The sequence below is a fragment of the Pectinophora gossypiella genome, chromosome 6 (genome assembly GCF_024362695.1).
Source record: "Pectinophora gossypiella chromosome 6, ilPecGoss1.1, whole genome shotgun sequence".
NCBI classification, from domain to species: Eukaryota; Metazoa; Arthropoda; class Insecta; order Lepidoptera; family Gelechiidae; genus Pectinophora; species Pectinophora gossypiella.
The window spans coordinates 4070349-4086911 of NC_065409.1; the positions used below are offsets into that span (position 1 = coordinate 4070349).

General features: G+C 42.4%; 1 protein-coding gene across 2 annotated transcripts; it reads left to right on the forward strand.

Annotated features, from left to right (window-relative positions):
* The first annotated feature begins 454 nt into the window (after window positions 1-454).
* On the forward strand, window positions 455-16359 carry LOC126367684 (chromodomain-helicase-DNA-binding protein Mi-2 homolog). Of its 2 annotated transcripts, none has more exons than XM_050011327.1 (19): window positions 455-639; window positions 1060-1130; window positions 1521-1643; window positions 2633-2774; window positions 4577-4722; window positions 5022-5198; window positions 5815-6021; window positions 6740-6889; window positions 7502-7627; window positions 8137-8312; window positions 9155-9278; window positions 9754-9903; window positions 10402-10577; window positions 10815-14418; window positions 14595-14789; window positions 14880-15042; window positions 15342-15481; window positions 15924-15978; window positions 16068-16359. In XM_050011327.1, exons 1-18 carry the CDS (start codon window positions 603-605, stop codon window positions 15930-15932), a joined length of 5916 nt encoding a protein of 1971 aa, XP_049867284.1. In that variant the 5' UTR covers window positions 455-602; the 3' UTR covers window positions 15933-15978; window positions 16068-16359. The 2 variants fall into 2 exon arrangements, with proteins under 2 accessions (XP_049867284.1, XP_049867286.1); XM_050011329.1 differs by having other exon boundaries at window positions 5815-6006.
* Window positions 16360-16563: the final 204 nt, after the last annotated feature.

A 16563-nucleotide genomic window follows, 5' to 3' on the forward strand; every position in this document is an offset into this window, starting at 1 on the left:
TTTTAGACAGTTCGTAAATCTGGCAATGCAGGATGCGATTTTCTCAGTCGCTCTGTCTGTTTGACTTCTTAGGTCAGTCGGTCAGATTCTGACCACGCGACCCGATTGGCGACCCGACTAACCGATAAATTTTTCACCTATGGCAATACCAGATTATTTTCGCCATGTTGGTACTTTTAAAAATATTGCCATTTTACGACACATGTGTCTGATAGTAGAATTGTAATTGGTAGTAAATATTAAAAATTAACGTTATAAGTTTGAAAATGTACATAGATTCGTATTCATTATACTTAATTTAGTATTTTTTAAATATTTTGCACACATCCTTGGCATTTTGACTCGATAAATGCAGGTTGAAATCTCAAGAATAAGGAGTGTGGTAGATTTTAAAAAGTTCTGACTTGCATCCCAGTAATTTCTTTTTTCTACCATGTTTGTGATAGAGCGAGAAAGATGATGTCGCTAGTTCTCACGTAGTAGTGACGGCGGCATCAATTTCTGAATTAATTACTATTTGTCGCAAAAAAACTGCGCGTCCTTTATCTTTTCTAGACCAAAATCTTTCATCACGTCTCAAATAGTGTTATAAAGCAATCCAAATGGCTTCAGACGAAGAAGTAGACGGCTCTTTCGCAGGTAAAGATTCATTTGAGCTAGCATGTCATAGGTAAGCCGCGAATAGCGGTATCATGTGTTTACTTGCGGTATAAGCAATTAAAAATTTAGAAATTTTCGGTCTTTGAAACGAATTGTTTTCTGAAACCACTGTATAAAACTGTTCTCTGGTGGTAAGAAGGTGTTTTTCAGTGTTATAATGGCGTATATGTTTTCTTTGGGTTGTAAATATTTTGGAGTGGATGTTAGTGACAGAAAAGAACATGCAATCTCCCTCATTACTACTTAACAAAATGGACGCCGCCAAACAAAGGGATTAGTGGGGTTAGCGGGAGGGTGGCATGTGTCGTGGGAGTAGGTTGGTGGTCGTGACGTGTGGGGTTGTGGCGGTCGCGGGCGGCGAGCCGCAGGTGGATTGACAAGTTTGTTGCCCGGTTGCAGGGGACGAGGACGTGGAGGAAGGTGAAGGTCAGAACGAGAACTCCGGCGAGAGTGATGAAGCACCACCAAAGGTAAATCATTAAAAAAACAGTTTTATTTTGGTAATAAATTCACTTTGACAACCAGGTAGCTTTACTAATTGCAAAATATTTAGAAGTGTGTGATATGAAATATCTTAATTATTTTTAATTAATATCTTGGGTTATGTTGGTTATCTAAATAAGATAAGATAAGATGTTGGTTATGGTTTTTGTGGATGATGTGACCTTATGCATGACACACTTCTGTCAGCAGATACTAACCAAAACATTTATTGTAATATAAACACAGACTCTACCTAATGTTATGTAAATAAAAAACATTCAAAGACCCTATTTTCATTCTAAAAATTCAACAATTTTATTCAACATTTAAGATTAGAGATTAAACATTAATTATATTTACAACTGTCTCAATCATAGGAGGATGAAGATTATTCCCCAGAGGATGGCAGAAAGAAGAAAAAAGGAAAGAAAAGGAAAGCTCGTGGAGAAGAAAAGAAAGGCAGAAAGAAAAAGAAGAAGAGAAGGAATGAGAGTGAAGAGGTGAGTGATTCTACAGTTCAACATTTTTTTTTTTGGTCAACGAACTTAAATTATGTTTTACTACATTGTACACTTCTTAATTTCCAAATCCTACAATTAATTACACTTGACAATAATCAAAGTTCAATTATCATTAAAAAAAATCTATTGCCTTTATTATTACTATGTTCTCATGGTTATGGTCTAGTTAATATTCATTTCTTTACCAGTTATGAGCCAAAAATTTATAAAATGTATCTAAAAGAAATTTAATAAAGTAAATAATAAGTACCAAAATTAATTTTTAGTACTAAATGTATTTGACTAAGAATGTGTTAGAAATTGCGGCCATGGAACTCTTATCTTGAATGATCTGATAACAATCATACAACTGATAATGTGACCAAAAGTATTGCTTGATTGAATTTAACTGTATATTCTATTATCACAGAGACAATTACTTTTCCTTATAAATTTTTACTTTTATCTGAAATATTAATAAACCAAACTGACCAGGAAATCCCTTTGGCCATTTAAACATACTTACATACATAAACTCACGCCTGTTTCCAACAGGGTAGGCAGAGACTATGGAATTCCATTTGCTGCGATCCTACCATACTTCTCTTGCCTCCTCCACATTCATCAATCATTTCATACACGCAAGCCGGTGCAGAGTAGATTGCACTGAACCTTCTAGGTCTTCCTCTGCCAGCCCATGTATACATAATCAGTTGGGTACTTTTCAAAATCTACATCTCAAACATCTTAAAGGACCATTAATAATAACAAACCAGACACTCCATACAAAAACTGCCGCCTTACCGCGTAAGAACGATCGAGACTTTAGTCTTCAATCGTATAGCGTCAGACGTCACACACACGTGCGCGTGTGCGATAACCGGGTTTTTGTATAAAGTGTCCAGGGTTTGAGTAAAGTAAGACCCAAAAGTATAGGTATATCTAGCTCTGCTGCCGATACGAATTTGTCAAATACAATGTTGCTGCAGGAGGATGACTTTAGTATGGAGATGGAGGCCGAAGGAGACAGTGACTATGCCCTCAGCGCCGTGTCATCTAAGAAGTCTCGTAAGGGCCGCGGCAGTAAGCATGCGACGCCTGTGACCCCAGCCGCCTCCGACTCGGGCTCTGGTAAGTCTTCTTCTCTCTTGGGGGTTGTAAGACCAACAACCTCATCAACCCTGGTCTCAGGGTCACTATCGAGCCGCCGAAGGCCTCTAACGTGGTTCTTGTAACAAATACATATGTTGGTAAGTAATACTACAAGTGGTTGTATGCACTTGTGTGTTCATTACTTAAGACCATAAAGTGCATCATATCCATTTTAGGACTATTTAAATGTAATTTTTTCAGAGTAGGTATATGTTATATCAATAACCACTAAACGCGCGTGTGTGTGAAACTGCCTGATAAGCTATCATCGGATAAGTATCTGATAGATGTACTACCATCTTAGATCGATTTATATCGAGAAACTCCCGAAAAATGAAAAAGTAACGAAACGCTTAGTTCTAGTTCTTTACAGATTAGAAAATATATTCCACTATTTATAGAAAAACGCCCGTTTAGTTAGAGTCACAATAGACAGCTTCCAAGGTTAGTGGAGCATTGACCTCTCGAATGCTCACGTGTTGAAACCCATGGCGAAAGCGGTTCCGACGCATTTCCTCCAAATAGACGGCAATTTGTAGAAAACCGCTCATGTACAGGCTAATGACATGTTCACTGAGTTTCTATTTATAAGATTTCGGAGCTGTTACCGTCGTTCAGTGTGAAATATTATGCCCATTAACCGACTTTACAAAAAGGAGGTTATGAATTTGACCCGCATGTTCGTAATAGTTGTTGGAGTTGCAACAACCTTGAAAACTTAAGATGCGTACTCAGGTAGGTAGGTAAAATTCAAAAATATCTATTCAATAGGTAACAAAGTTACACTTTGAATCGTCATTTTTACATAACGAACGTCTCATCCGCCTAAAACTACTACAGCTTCTCACAACCCGTATAGCCGGGGAAAAAAAAGCTGCAAGAAAAACCTCGGCACAGGGCCCTAATAAACGTTCTTTTTAAAAGTATAAGTTGGCTTCTTCTGTTTGGATCTTACCCTTTATTGGGATCTGTAAGTTCCATCAATGTGGGTTGTCACAAGTAAAAAGAATAGTATTAAGTTAGTGATTCACAAAATGACGTAATAAAGAACTGTAACCACTAAAATGATCTGTGCAGGTTAAGTATCAAATACATTTTCCCTGTTCCTTGTGCGGTTAAGGGCACAAAAAAAATATAAACTCAATAATAATTGAGTCATGGCACATGACACTTGCAACAGTGTCGAAATATCGGGAGTGTCATATCCCTATTTCAAACGCGGTAAGAACCCCTTATTATGTGTTTTAATTATGAAAATAACCACGTAAAAAAAACAATGAATAATTGAGTCGCTAAATACCTTTAATATACCTGGATGATTACTATTTACTTTGGGCCTTCCAAAGCCTGGACGATTCAATAGCAAAAGCTTTTTCAAGTCAACTTCATCACGGGCGGAATGGGTTCCGCGCCGGGCGCTGCGCGAATTATATCGAGGGTTTTGACTAATAGACGCAGCGAATGCTGCCTCCGTAGTCTAATAGAGCGTTGGGTTTACGAACTGGAAGTCCAGTTTCGATACCCGATGGGGACATTATCGAAAAACACTTTGTGGCTCCGTTGTTTGGCTATGATGATACCTGATCGTCCGAAAAAGTATGACGATGGAGGATGGAGGCACGTTTAGCCGTTGGTTCCGAGCTACTAGCCCAAACACTTCCACTAACCTGTACTGGAGCAGCGTGGTAAAGTATGCTGTGCTCCATACCCCCTTCGCTTGATCGAGGAGAGGTCTGTGCTCAGCAGTGGGACACGTATTTATCTAGTGTCTAATTTCCCAGGAATGCCGACTGTTGAGGAAGTGTGCGCGTCGTTCGGGCTGACTGATGTGGACATTCAATACAGCGACGCGGACCTCGAGAACCTTACATCCTACAAGCTATTCCAGCAGCATGTGAGACCGCTACTCGTCAAGGAAAACCCTAAGGTACGTATACACGGCATTGATGCCGTTTGTGCCGGAAACAAAATTATTTTTAATTAAGGCTACATTACTGTCTTTAGTTTGGTAAGGACATTGCAGGCTTGAATCACCTGATTTTCGGAAAAAGTAACGTGATTCTGGCACGATAAGCCATTGGTCCCGGTCATTAACCGTAAAATCCACCAACTTGCAGTTGAGCAGCGTGGTGGAGTATGATCTATATACCGTCCCGTTGAATGAGGGCTAATATAGGCTGTTTATGTGTTTTATGTTGGTGTACCAAAAATAAAATTTCCCCCCAGGTGCCAGTATCGAAGCTGATGATGCTAGTTGCCGCCAAGTGGCGCCTGTTCTGCGAGTCCAACCCGCACCTGAGCAGCGGGTCGCAGAACATGGGATCGGAGGAGAACACCAACACCTCCACAGCGTCAGACTACGCGCCTAAAGCCCGGCCTGGACGCCCTCCTAAAGATTCTAAGGTGAGTGAGTGAGAGTGAGTTTTGATGAGTTAGGAATTATGAGTTTACTCATGATCTGTTCGAACGTTTTCGCACTACATCCGGTTCATATTCGAGTCCGGAAATGACGGAAATCGGATGTAGTGCGTAATCCACTATACAAACAGTTCTACGACCGCCTCGAATCGGATAAGAATTTGATGTAGTGCAAAAACGCCCTTAAAATCAAGAGCAATGTTTTCACCTAGTTTGTTGAAATCACGCATGTATCCCCCACATGCACGCATGTACCCTGATGTACGCAAAGGTGTACAGTAGTATATAGAATACCGATTCCTCGCCAAATATGTTTATGTCCAGTTTAATAAGAGGCTTATTGTCATTAATCTATTCACTCTTCGCGATTCGGTAACTTGTTGGTTCTGCAACTAAATCTTCTGAGTCACACGCCAGAGTTGCTCTGTCTCTGTATATAATAATAATATAACATTTCATCTTATGAATCTTCGCGATTCGCTAACTTGTTGGCAAGTTGTTTCCGGCGATTAGTGGTTCAGCAGCAAAATCTCCTGAAATACACGCCAGAGTTGCGTCTTAGTTTGTCTCAGTATCATTTTAATATAACATTTGTCTGCAGAACGACGAAGCGGGTGACGAACAAGAGGAAGAAGAGGAGGAGGAAGCGAGCGACGAGGGCACCCCGGCGCCCCGCAAGCGCGGTCGCAAGGCCAAGCACGCGGCGGGCGCCACGCCGCGCGGCAAGCCCGGACGCAAGCCCAAGGTGCCCACACTCAAGATCAAGTTCAGCAAGAGGAAGCGCACGAGTAGTGTGAGTATAAATAGTGTGAGTAGCATACACCTCGTGAGTACACCTTCATTACTTAAAACTTCATTTATTGAACTAAATTGTTTTCACCATATTTTGCAAAGTTCTTGAATGTCTAAATTTTTTGTTTTTTTTTTTTAACATACATAACATACACATATTGCACAAACATGAAATACAACCCAAAGGAAAGATGCACAAGATGATGATGGTACAAGATGCAGTCTTATTGCCAAGTAGCAATCTCTTCCGGGCAACATGGTTTTAATATTTTCAAACGTTAGGCTTCTAAAGAAACGAAAGGCACTCTACAATAACACTTTTCTTAATCATAAAATACATTGTTTGTTTCTATTATCTACCTTAAGGGCTCCTCATTAGCCCGGCAAGTAGTGAATGCCATCTGAGACATCTAATAAACCCTGTTAAAAACCTTACTACATCATCTCCCTAGCGTCATCCCGTTTGTCATAGGGTCCGCTTACCTAAGCTAAAGTATTGACAGGTCCGGATTTTTTTATAAAAACCTAAGTGCAGCTTAAAAAGTGTTACCCGCGGTACAACCTCTTGGTACGGTCACGAGCATTAATATGTATACACTTTGGTACCATGTCACATTAACTTTTTTGACAAATTGAACTGTAAGTCTCACTAAATGTCAAATATGTTAGTGCGACAGAGTCCTATAGTATATTGCTCATGACTGTACTGAACCAAATATAACTGGATGACACAGGAGGAGGAACAAGAAGGCAGTGCGGGCGCGAACTCTGACTCGGATGCAGAATTCGAGCAGATGTTAGCGGAGGCCGAAGAGCCCAAGCCGGCCACCGCCGCCGCGCCAGAAGACCCCGCCGCTGTCAAAGAGGAAGATCCCAATGCACCGGTATGTATTTTACATTTTCATACGTAATACATTAATATAACAAATACTTGTTGGCACACATAGGAAATCAAGACAAAAGAAAAGAGAAATGAAAGAACCTCTGACTTTGGGGTATAGTCGTGAGCTTATGATATGAGAACTAGAGTACAATAAACGGCATTAATATGGCTGTGGAATCATTCACAGCCCCAGCCACAAATCCATCCATTTCTTTTCTTGTTTTATATGTTATACATACATACATAAACTCACGCCTCAGAGATCAGCTCGTAAAATTTGTCTATCTTCTTCTATCGTGTGGATTGTGAGGTGGAATACCAACCTCATAAACCCTGGTGTCAGGGTTACTATTGAGCCGCCAAAGGCCCCTGACATGGCTCATGTAACGACTACTCACACCAGTAAGTAGTAACCGGGACCAACAGCTTAACGTGCCTTCCGAAGCACGGATCATCTAACTTTTTGGACAATCAAGTCAGGTGATTTGTCTATAATACAAGAAAGAACAATCCTTTTTCGGATATTACTACATGCCCGGGAAGGCAAGTAGTTCTACGATTTTTATTCGCTCCTTTCGCTTTTTATTTTTATGCATTGTCTTAACAATTTCAGCCACAGCCGAAGAAGAAGGCGAAGACCAAGATCGGCAACAAGAGCAAGAAGAAGAAGAAGTTGAAGACCACCAGCAAGTTCCCCGACGGCGCGGAGGGCGAGCACGAGCACCAGGACTACTGCGAGGTGAGATGTCGTCATTGGGGCCGATTCCGGCAACCACCAACTTTATTTGACCGGACTATAAATAGCTCCATCTCTTTCTTGCACTTATTGTAAGTGGAGACGGCAATTTCGAACTAGTCAAATCAGTTACTTTTTACTAATCATCAAAACTCAAAATTACTATGGAATTTGTATGAAAAAGCAATGAGACGTCATAGAAAAACGTATTATTACATTTTGTCATTATTAAAATCCATAAATAAGTTACATACATAAACTCACGCCTATTTCCCACCGGGGAAAAAAATCACAAATAAGCAAGCAAACAAGTAAGCATAAATAAGTTAAATAGAAAAAACGCTTTTGTCACGTTTACATCTGTCTTTATTTAGTAATCAGAATTTCATGATTTATATTTGACCTAGGAAACTACCCAATTCTGCGAGTGCTAGTGACGTGATAAAGTTCCTGCTTTAAAAACCTCTCCTTTCAGGCGCTACTCGCTAACATCTGTCCATGTCATAAAACAGGTATGCCAACAAGGAGGGGAGATCATCCTATGCGACACGTGTCCGCGCGCATACCACTTGGTGTGCCTGGAGCCCGAGCTAGAAGAGACCCCAGAAGGTCGCTGGTCGTGCCCACACTGCGAGGCCGAAGGCAACCAGGACCAGGAAGACGATGACGAGCATCAGGAGTTTTGCAGGTACAGAATTTGTAATGTGTTTGATAGAATTTTTTGATTCATATGTTGTTATGTTGGCTCTGAAATAGACTACTCCAGGCGCCATCCCATTCGCGTCAGACAAAGTACCACGGGGCGGAAGGCAAGAGGGAAACCACTGCTCTACTTTTCCCTAAAAAGTAGCATGGAGAATGAATACTACACTGACAAGAGCGTGGCTCTTAAATTAGTGATGATGTTGTTCCTCAGTTTCGTGATGAATGCTTAGCTAATATGTCTTCGTTAAACCCTTTTAAATACCTGTTCAGTGAGTTATAATACAATCAGCGCACTAACATGCCACAATTAGGTTAGGACAATACAGGCTGATCACCCGATTGTCGAAAGTGTGATGATCTATGCTTGGGAAGGCACGTTAAGCCGTTCGTTCCGTTAAGGACGTAGTTATTAAATGAGCCATGTCAGAGCCTATTGGTGGCGTGACAGTAACCTTGAAACCAAGGTGGCTATGGTAATCCACCTCACAACCCACACAATAGAAGGAAATTGATCGGTTCTTCGAGTAGCTCGATGAGGGCAACATAGAAATATGGCGGATTTGTAGAATCACTTAATATTTACACCATCTTGTATTAGAATGACTTTTCTTACTAACCAGCCACAGATTAGCAAATAGCAAGACAAATAAGTTTTCAACGCTAAAGCCTAATATTTCGACAGATCATTTTGAGGTCTATCACATGAGATTTTAAGACATTCGTGTGAGTGTTAATAGTTTTACTTTGAGCTGATTCTGCTTTGTAGAAAACGTTCTACAAAATTGCGTGATAAAAACAGCTTTAAAATGTGAAACGTTTGCACAGGATCTGCAAAGACGGCGGCGAGCTGCTATGCTGCGACTCATGCCCGTCCGCCTACCATCGCTTCTGTCTCAACCCGCCGCTGGAAGAGGTGCCGGACGGAGAGTGGCGGTGCCCACGGTGCAGTGTGAGTTTATACATATTCTATACATTTTCTTCCAATTTCGAAGTATATTTTTAATCGGCCAAATATAAAATAGGTGAGTGTCTGGTCAGTAACTTTCCTGATGGTATGTGAAGTACATTGTGAGGAAAGAAAGATTGTGGTGACTTTCTATTTAGTTTTTACTTTCGCTATAAAATAACAGCATCACGCCTGTATCCGTAGGGGTAGAAGTATAGTACACCCGCTCCTGGCGAGCAATGTTAAAGTCCCATGTAATATTGCCACTATACTTATATCTTTCGCTATATTGTGAAAACAATATCAAATTGATAAGGAAATCTGATGACGAATTTACATTTTTCAGAAAGTGTTAAGACAGTACGATTTACGCTCTACGATTGTAGAAACTACTGCTAGTCTGTATTGTCTCGCTTTTGAGGAAGGCCTCTTTTTTCACACTTTAAGTAATGTAATATCCAAAAATGTCTGAATACAGTGTCCACCGTTGGAGGGCAAGGTGGCCAAGATCCTGACGTGGCGCTGGAAGGAGCAGCCGGCCAAGTCGAAGGCGCCGCGGTCGCGCGAGTTCTTCGTCAAGTGGCACGAGCGCTCCTACTGGCATTGCAGTTGGATATCCGAGATACAGGTACGTTTTTAGTATTATTATTTTTTTACGTGATTAAAATGTAACTACTCTTAGAAAAGAATCGATTCTAATCTCGACTGATACAACACTGTGCTTATGAACATCACAACACACGCTTCTGTACTTTAACAGATCTAAGTCGTACCGCGCATTGAAGATATATTGTAAAATGTTAGCAATATTGACATATAAACACCAATTGAAGTAATCTTCCTAATACTACTTTATGAGAAAGCTGGTTGCGATACAAATAGTTCGCTTTATTGATAAAAAATGTTATTATATTATTAAGTTATTTATGAAGATGCCAAAAGCCTTTTATATTAACGAAGTAAAGAAGCATTGACTTTGTTATCAGTAACACGTAACGTTAACCCCTTTACACAACGCAAATATCATCTTTGAAGGACACTTGTAAATACCAGGGATTTTTTGATTCTTCATAAAAAATCATCAAAATATCCAAACACCCAACTAAAATACTCATTACATTTCCAGTTGGACGTGTTCCACCCGCTGATGTACCGCTACTACATGCGCAAGTCGGATCCTGAGGAGCCGCCCAAGTTGGAGGAGCCGCTCGACGAACGAGATAACAGATTCAAACGCATACAGAAGGAGAAACGCCACGATCAGGAGTCCGATGAGAAAGCGCTTGAGGAGAAATATTACCGGTATGTTAACACACATACATGTGTCAGAGCTACGTAATCAACTCGTGCCCATGATGCCTAATGTGACGGGCAATATCACGAGTTACTTAGATGACAATTTGAAGCAAATTTTCATATTTATTGCATAACCAACCTATATTTACGCATCTTCTCATTGTTCGATATGGAGTATACTCTCTTCCGGGTTAGTTCAGCAACATTTATAAGTAAAATAACCTGTCTGAAATATTTTTCCAGGTATGGTGTAAAACCAGAGTGGCTGATAGTACACCGTGTTATCAACCACCGCACGTCGCGCGACGGCACCACGTACTACCTGGTGAAGTGGCGCGACCTCTCGTACGACCAGGCCACCTGGGAGTCAGAACACGCAGACATCGCTGGCCTCAAACAGGCCATGGATTACTATTCAGACATGCGCGCCTACATCACCTCTGAAGGCAAGACTAAAGGAAGCAAAGGCAAGAAACCAGGACGCAAGAGCAAGAACAGAGATAATCTTGATGAGGACGAAAGCAGCAGTGGAGGACAGCCCAAGCCCAGGCGCTACAACCCGCCTCCAGATCGTCCCACTACAAATCTCAACAAAAAATACGAAGATCAGCCTCCCTTCGTCTACGAGACTGGCATGCAACTTCATCCGTACCAGCTTGAAGGTCTCAACTGGTTGCGTTATTCGTGGGGACAGGGCATCGACACCATCCTCGCCGACGAGATGGGTCTCGGCAAGACCATCCAGACAGTCACATTCCTCTACTCCCTCTTCAAAGAGGGCCACTGCAAAGGACCATTCCTTGTGTCTGTACCTTTGTCCACAATCATTAACTGGGAGAGAGAGTTCGAGTTGTGGGCTCCAGATTTGTACTGCATCACCTATGTAGGCGACAAAGATTCCCGAGCTGTAATCAGAGAAAATGAGCTGACTTTTGACGACGGTGCTAATAGAGGCGGCCGACCTTCCAAGATCAAGTCACAAGTGAAATTCAACGTCCTTCTTACATCGTACGAATTAGTCTCAATTGACGCTACTTGTCTCGGATCCATTGACTGGGCCGTGTTAGTCGTCGACGAAGCTCACAGATTGAAGAGTAACCAATCCAAGTTCTTTAGGTTACTGGCTGGTTATCATATCAACTACAAGCTCCTTTTAACAGGAACACCATTGCAAAATAATCTCGAAGAGTTGTTCCATTTACTGAACTTCTTGAATAAGGACAAGTTTAACGACCTCGCGGCTTTCCAAAACGAGTTCGCGGACGTGTCGAAGGAGGAACAAGTAAAGAGGCTGCACGAGATGCTGGGACCGCACATGCTGCGGCGTCTCAAGGCCGATGTGCTCAAGAACATGCCTACTAAATCCGAGTTTATCGTTCGTGTGGAGTTGTCTCCCATGCAGAAGAAATATTACAAATATATTTTGACGAGAAATTACGAGGCTCTGAATCCTAAGAGTGGCGGGCAGACTGTATCTCTACTTAATGTGATGATGGACTTAAAAAAGTGCTGCAATCATCCTTATCTTTTCCCAGTGGCTGCGGAAGAAGCTCCACTCGGCCCTCACGGCAATTACGATACACAAGCTCTAATCAAGGCATCCGGTAAACTAGTGTTGTTGGCCAAAATGTTAAAACTGTTAAAAGAACAGGGCCACAGAGTGCTGATCTTCTCTCAGATGACAAAAATGTTGGATATCCTGGAAGATTTCTTGGAGGGTGAAGGATACAAGTACGAAAGAATCGACGGTGGTATCACCGGTACTATTCGTCAAGAAGCTATCGATAGGTTCAACGCGCCCGGCGCGCCTCAATTCGTATTTCTACTGTCTACAAGAGCTGGAGGTCTCGGTATCAACTTGGCGACAGCGGATACTGTAATTATTTATGACTCAGATTGGAATCCTCACAACGATATTCAGGCGTTCTCGCGTGCCCATCGTATCGGTCAGGCAAACAAAGTGATGATCTATCGATTCGTCACACGTAACAGTGTTGAGGAGAGAGTAACTCAAGTCGCCAAGAGGAAAATGATGTTGACGCATTTGGTTGTACGTCCCGGTATGGGCGGCAAGGGTGCCAATTTCACGAAGCAGGAATTAGACGATATTTTGAGATTCGGTACTGAAGAGCTGTTCAAAGAAGAGGAAGGGAAAGAAGAAGCTATTCATTATGATGACAAGGCTGTCGGAGAATTGCTAGATCGTTCTAAGGAAGGTATTGAACAGAAGGAGTCTTGGGCTAACGAGTATCTCAGTTCGTTCAAAGTCGCCAGTTATTCCACCAAAGAAGGCGACGGCGAAGAAGAAGTGGACACAGAAATTATCAAACAAGAGGCAGAGAACACAGATCCGGCATACTGGATCAAACTTCTCCGGCATCACTACGAACAACACCAAGAAGATCAGGCGAGAACACTCGGTAAAGGCAAACGTGTGCGCAAACAGGTCAACTACAACGACGGTAGCGTCGCACAGACAGAGAACAGAGAGGACACTACATGGCAAGACAATGGCTCTGACTACAATTCTGACTTCTCTCAGGGTAGCGAAGATGATAAAGAAGATGACGACTTCGATGAAAAGAATGACAACGGGGACCTCCTCAGCCGCCGCAGCAAGAGACGCCTGGAGAGGCGAGAGGAGCGCGACAGGCCCTTGCCTCCCCTGCTTGCCAGGGTCGGCGGAAATATGGAAGTCCTCGGCTTTAACGCTAGACAAAGGAAGTCCTTCCTCAACGCTATCATGCGATATGGTATGCCGCCACAAGACGCGTTCAACTCCCAGTGGCTAGTGAGAGACCTGCGAGGAAAATCCGAACGTAACTTTAAAGCTTACGTGTCTCTATTCATGCGACATTTATGCGAGCCCGGTGCGGATAATGCTGAAACTTTCGCTGACGGTGTACCAAGGGAAGGTTTATCCAGACAACACGTGTTGACACGAATCGGTGTTATGAGTCTAATCAGGAAGAAGGTACAAGAATTTGAACACATTAACGGTTACTACAGTATGCCAGAATTGATTCGTAAACCAGTGGAACCAGTGAAGGCAGCCGGCGCGGGAGAGAGCGCCGCCCCTAGCCCCGCGCCCTCCACCGCCACGCCCATCACCTCCGCAGCGCCTTCGCCGGCGCCCACACAGGTGACACAGGCCGCACCCACGCCCGGAGGCTCGGAAAAAGACGATAAAGAGGAAGCCAAGGACGAAAAGTCTGACGCAAAAGACATTAAAGACGAGCCGATGGACACGAGCGACATTAAAGAGGAGAAGCCTAAATCTGAGGAGAAGGAAACTAAGGAAGTGAAAGAGGAAGCGAAGGAGGCGGAACGACGCATGTCGGTCGATGAGGACTCGCCTAAAGAGGACGACAAATCGGAGGATAAGAAATCGGAAGACAAAGAAGAGAAAATTAAGGAGGAGCTGAAAGAAGACGCCGATAAAAAGGACGACGTGAAGAGTGAGAAGGCAGAGTCGGAGGGCTCTGATAAACCGAAGGATGAAAAGAAGGATGAGGATGATGACGACGTCGTTCTTGTGAAAGAGGAGGAAGATCTGAAGGTGGAGCGACGCAAGTTTATGTTCAACATCGCTGACGGCGGGTTTACGGAGCTGCATACTCTGTGGTTGAACGAGGAGCGCGCGGCGGCGCCGGGCCGCGAGTACGAGATCTGGCACCGTCGCCATGACTACTGGCTCCTGGCCGGGATAGTCACGCACGGCTACGGCCGCTGGCAGGATATCCAGAACGACCTGCGATTCGCGATCATCAACGAGCCCTTCAAAATGGACGTCGGCAAAGGAAACTTCCTCGAGATCAAGAATAAGTTCTTGGCAAGGCGTTTTAAGGTGAGATGTTTCTTCTATCTGTAAAAAGTGCCATCAATTAAAAAGTATTTGTATACTTACCATGTCCCATACAAAAACACTTACCGCTTCGTAATACGCAAAAAATACCAAGCACATCTTTTCAAACTTTTTTCCACATCTCATATGTTTACCCAAAAATGACAACTCTCTTGCAGTTGTTGGAGCAAGCGCTAGTGATCGAGGAGCAATTACGTCGCGCGGCCTACCTGAACCTAACGCAGGACCCGAACCACCCCGCCATGTCGCTCAATGCGCGCTTCGCCGAGGTGGAGTGTCTCGCCGAGAGCCACCAGCATCTCAGCAAGGAGTCGCTCGCCGGCAACAAGCCAGCAAACGCTGTGCTGCATAAGGTAAACTAGTGACTTTATCTTATAGTGTGACTTGCATGGTCGTGTGGCGGGAAGGACCTAAGACTAAACCAACGACATTGTAACTTCCAGGTGCTAAACCAGCTGGAGGAGTTGCTCTCAGACATGAAGTCGGACGTGTCTCGCCTGCCGGCCACGTTGGCGCGCATCCCGCCCGTGGCGCAGCGTCTGCAGATGTCCGAGCGATCCATACTGTCGCGTCTGGCGGCCACTGCTGCCAATCCTTCGCCCACCGGTGAGAATATTCAGACCACTTTATCACTTTTATTATACTACTACACAGGACAAGTTTGTAATACAAAATGAACATCGAAAGCGCTTTTTTGTAAAATCACATTCTAATTTCTTTAACAAAGTTTCTTTTTAGATCCACATTTTCTTTTTTATTCGTCTTTTATAATATAAGTTCCATTTTTTTTTGCTTGCCTACCTATTTTTAAACACTTTATGGGTTGTTTGCCTGAAGAAAATCGTTATTATATTTCTGATCTATTACGAACGCGCATTTAATACGAGTAAACTAATTTGTTGCAGCTCAAATGCCGCAGTTCCCGGGCGGGTTCCAGCCAGGTGGCTCCCTACCCGGTTTCTCGTCGGCCGCCGCCGCCGCCGCCAACTTCTCCAACTTCCGCCCGCAGTATTCCGTGCCGGGACAACCCACACCCTCCTCTAATGTAACTAGAAACATTGTTTTTAATTTATAGTGTTAGGGAGAATTTACAACACACATAACAAGCTCACGACTATATCCCTATTGGTGTAGTCAAAGGTACAAGTCGTACATTACCCAGTAGATACATTACATTACCCAACTAAGTACCCACACTTCACGGAGTTTTCTCTTAGAGCAACGTGCTAGGTGGTGAGCCGTATTGCCGTCTACAATGGTTGAGCGAACTGTGCACACATAATACCACAATATAATAATAATATTTACAGAAACTATTCAGAATAGATACAAATATTTTCCCTACGGGCCATGTGTTAGATCTATATTTATAGAATTTTTAAATTTTGTTAACTGAGAATTGGAAAACAAGGAAGTCTTTTCGCTTATCTGATCGATTATATTATTAATTTAGTTTCTGAGTTTTAATTGCTTTTTTTTGTCCACAGAAATCATAATAAGGTCGTAATTTATACACGCTAATTCAACTTGACGGGCCAGCAGGTAAGATAAACATATCTATTTTAGTTATTTTTTTTCTATTTTTAAGTCTATTCTATCATGAAATTTAATTGGTCTTCATTTTGTTTCAGAGCCGCTGAATGGTCACATAGATAATTATTGTAGATTAAGCTTTACAAGATTCCTGTTCCAACTTGGGTTTAATTAAAGTGATAATTATAGTGATTAGAGCAGTTGTGTTAGGTAACATAATAATAATATTATTATTATTGACATTTAAAAACCGAACTCTCACAATATTATTTATTTCATCCTGATCTGTATGAATCTTTGTATTGTATAAGTGATTGTGGACTTATGAAATCGTTATTTTTAATTTACCAAAAATGAAAATGGAATAAATCTTAACGATTAAGTGGAGTATACTGTGGTTTTAATTTTATTCTTAAATAGTATAATTATTAAGGTACCTCCAATCCATAAACTCAAGCCCGTAGTCCCTAACGGTGGGGCAGAGCCACAAGTAATTGGCAACTTGCAACCACTTTTAATCTTAAGATAAATATCATGATACAACATGATGATCACCCATCGCACAATACGTCTGGCCGCACACACTTTCCTATG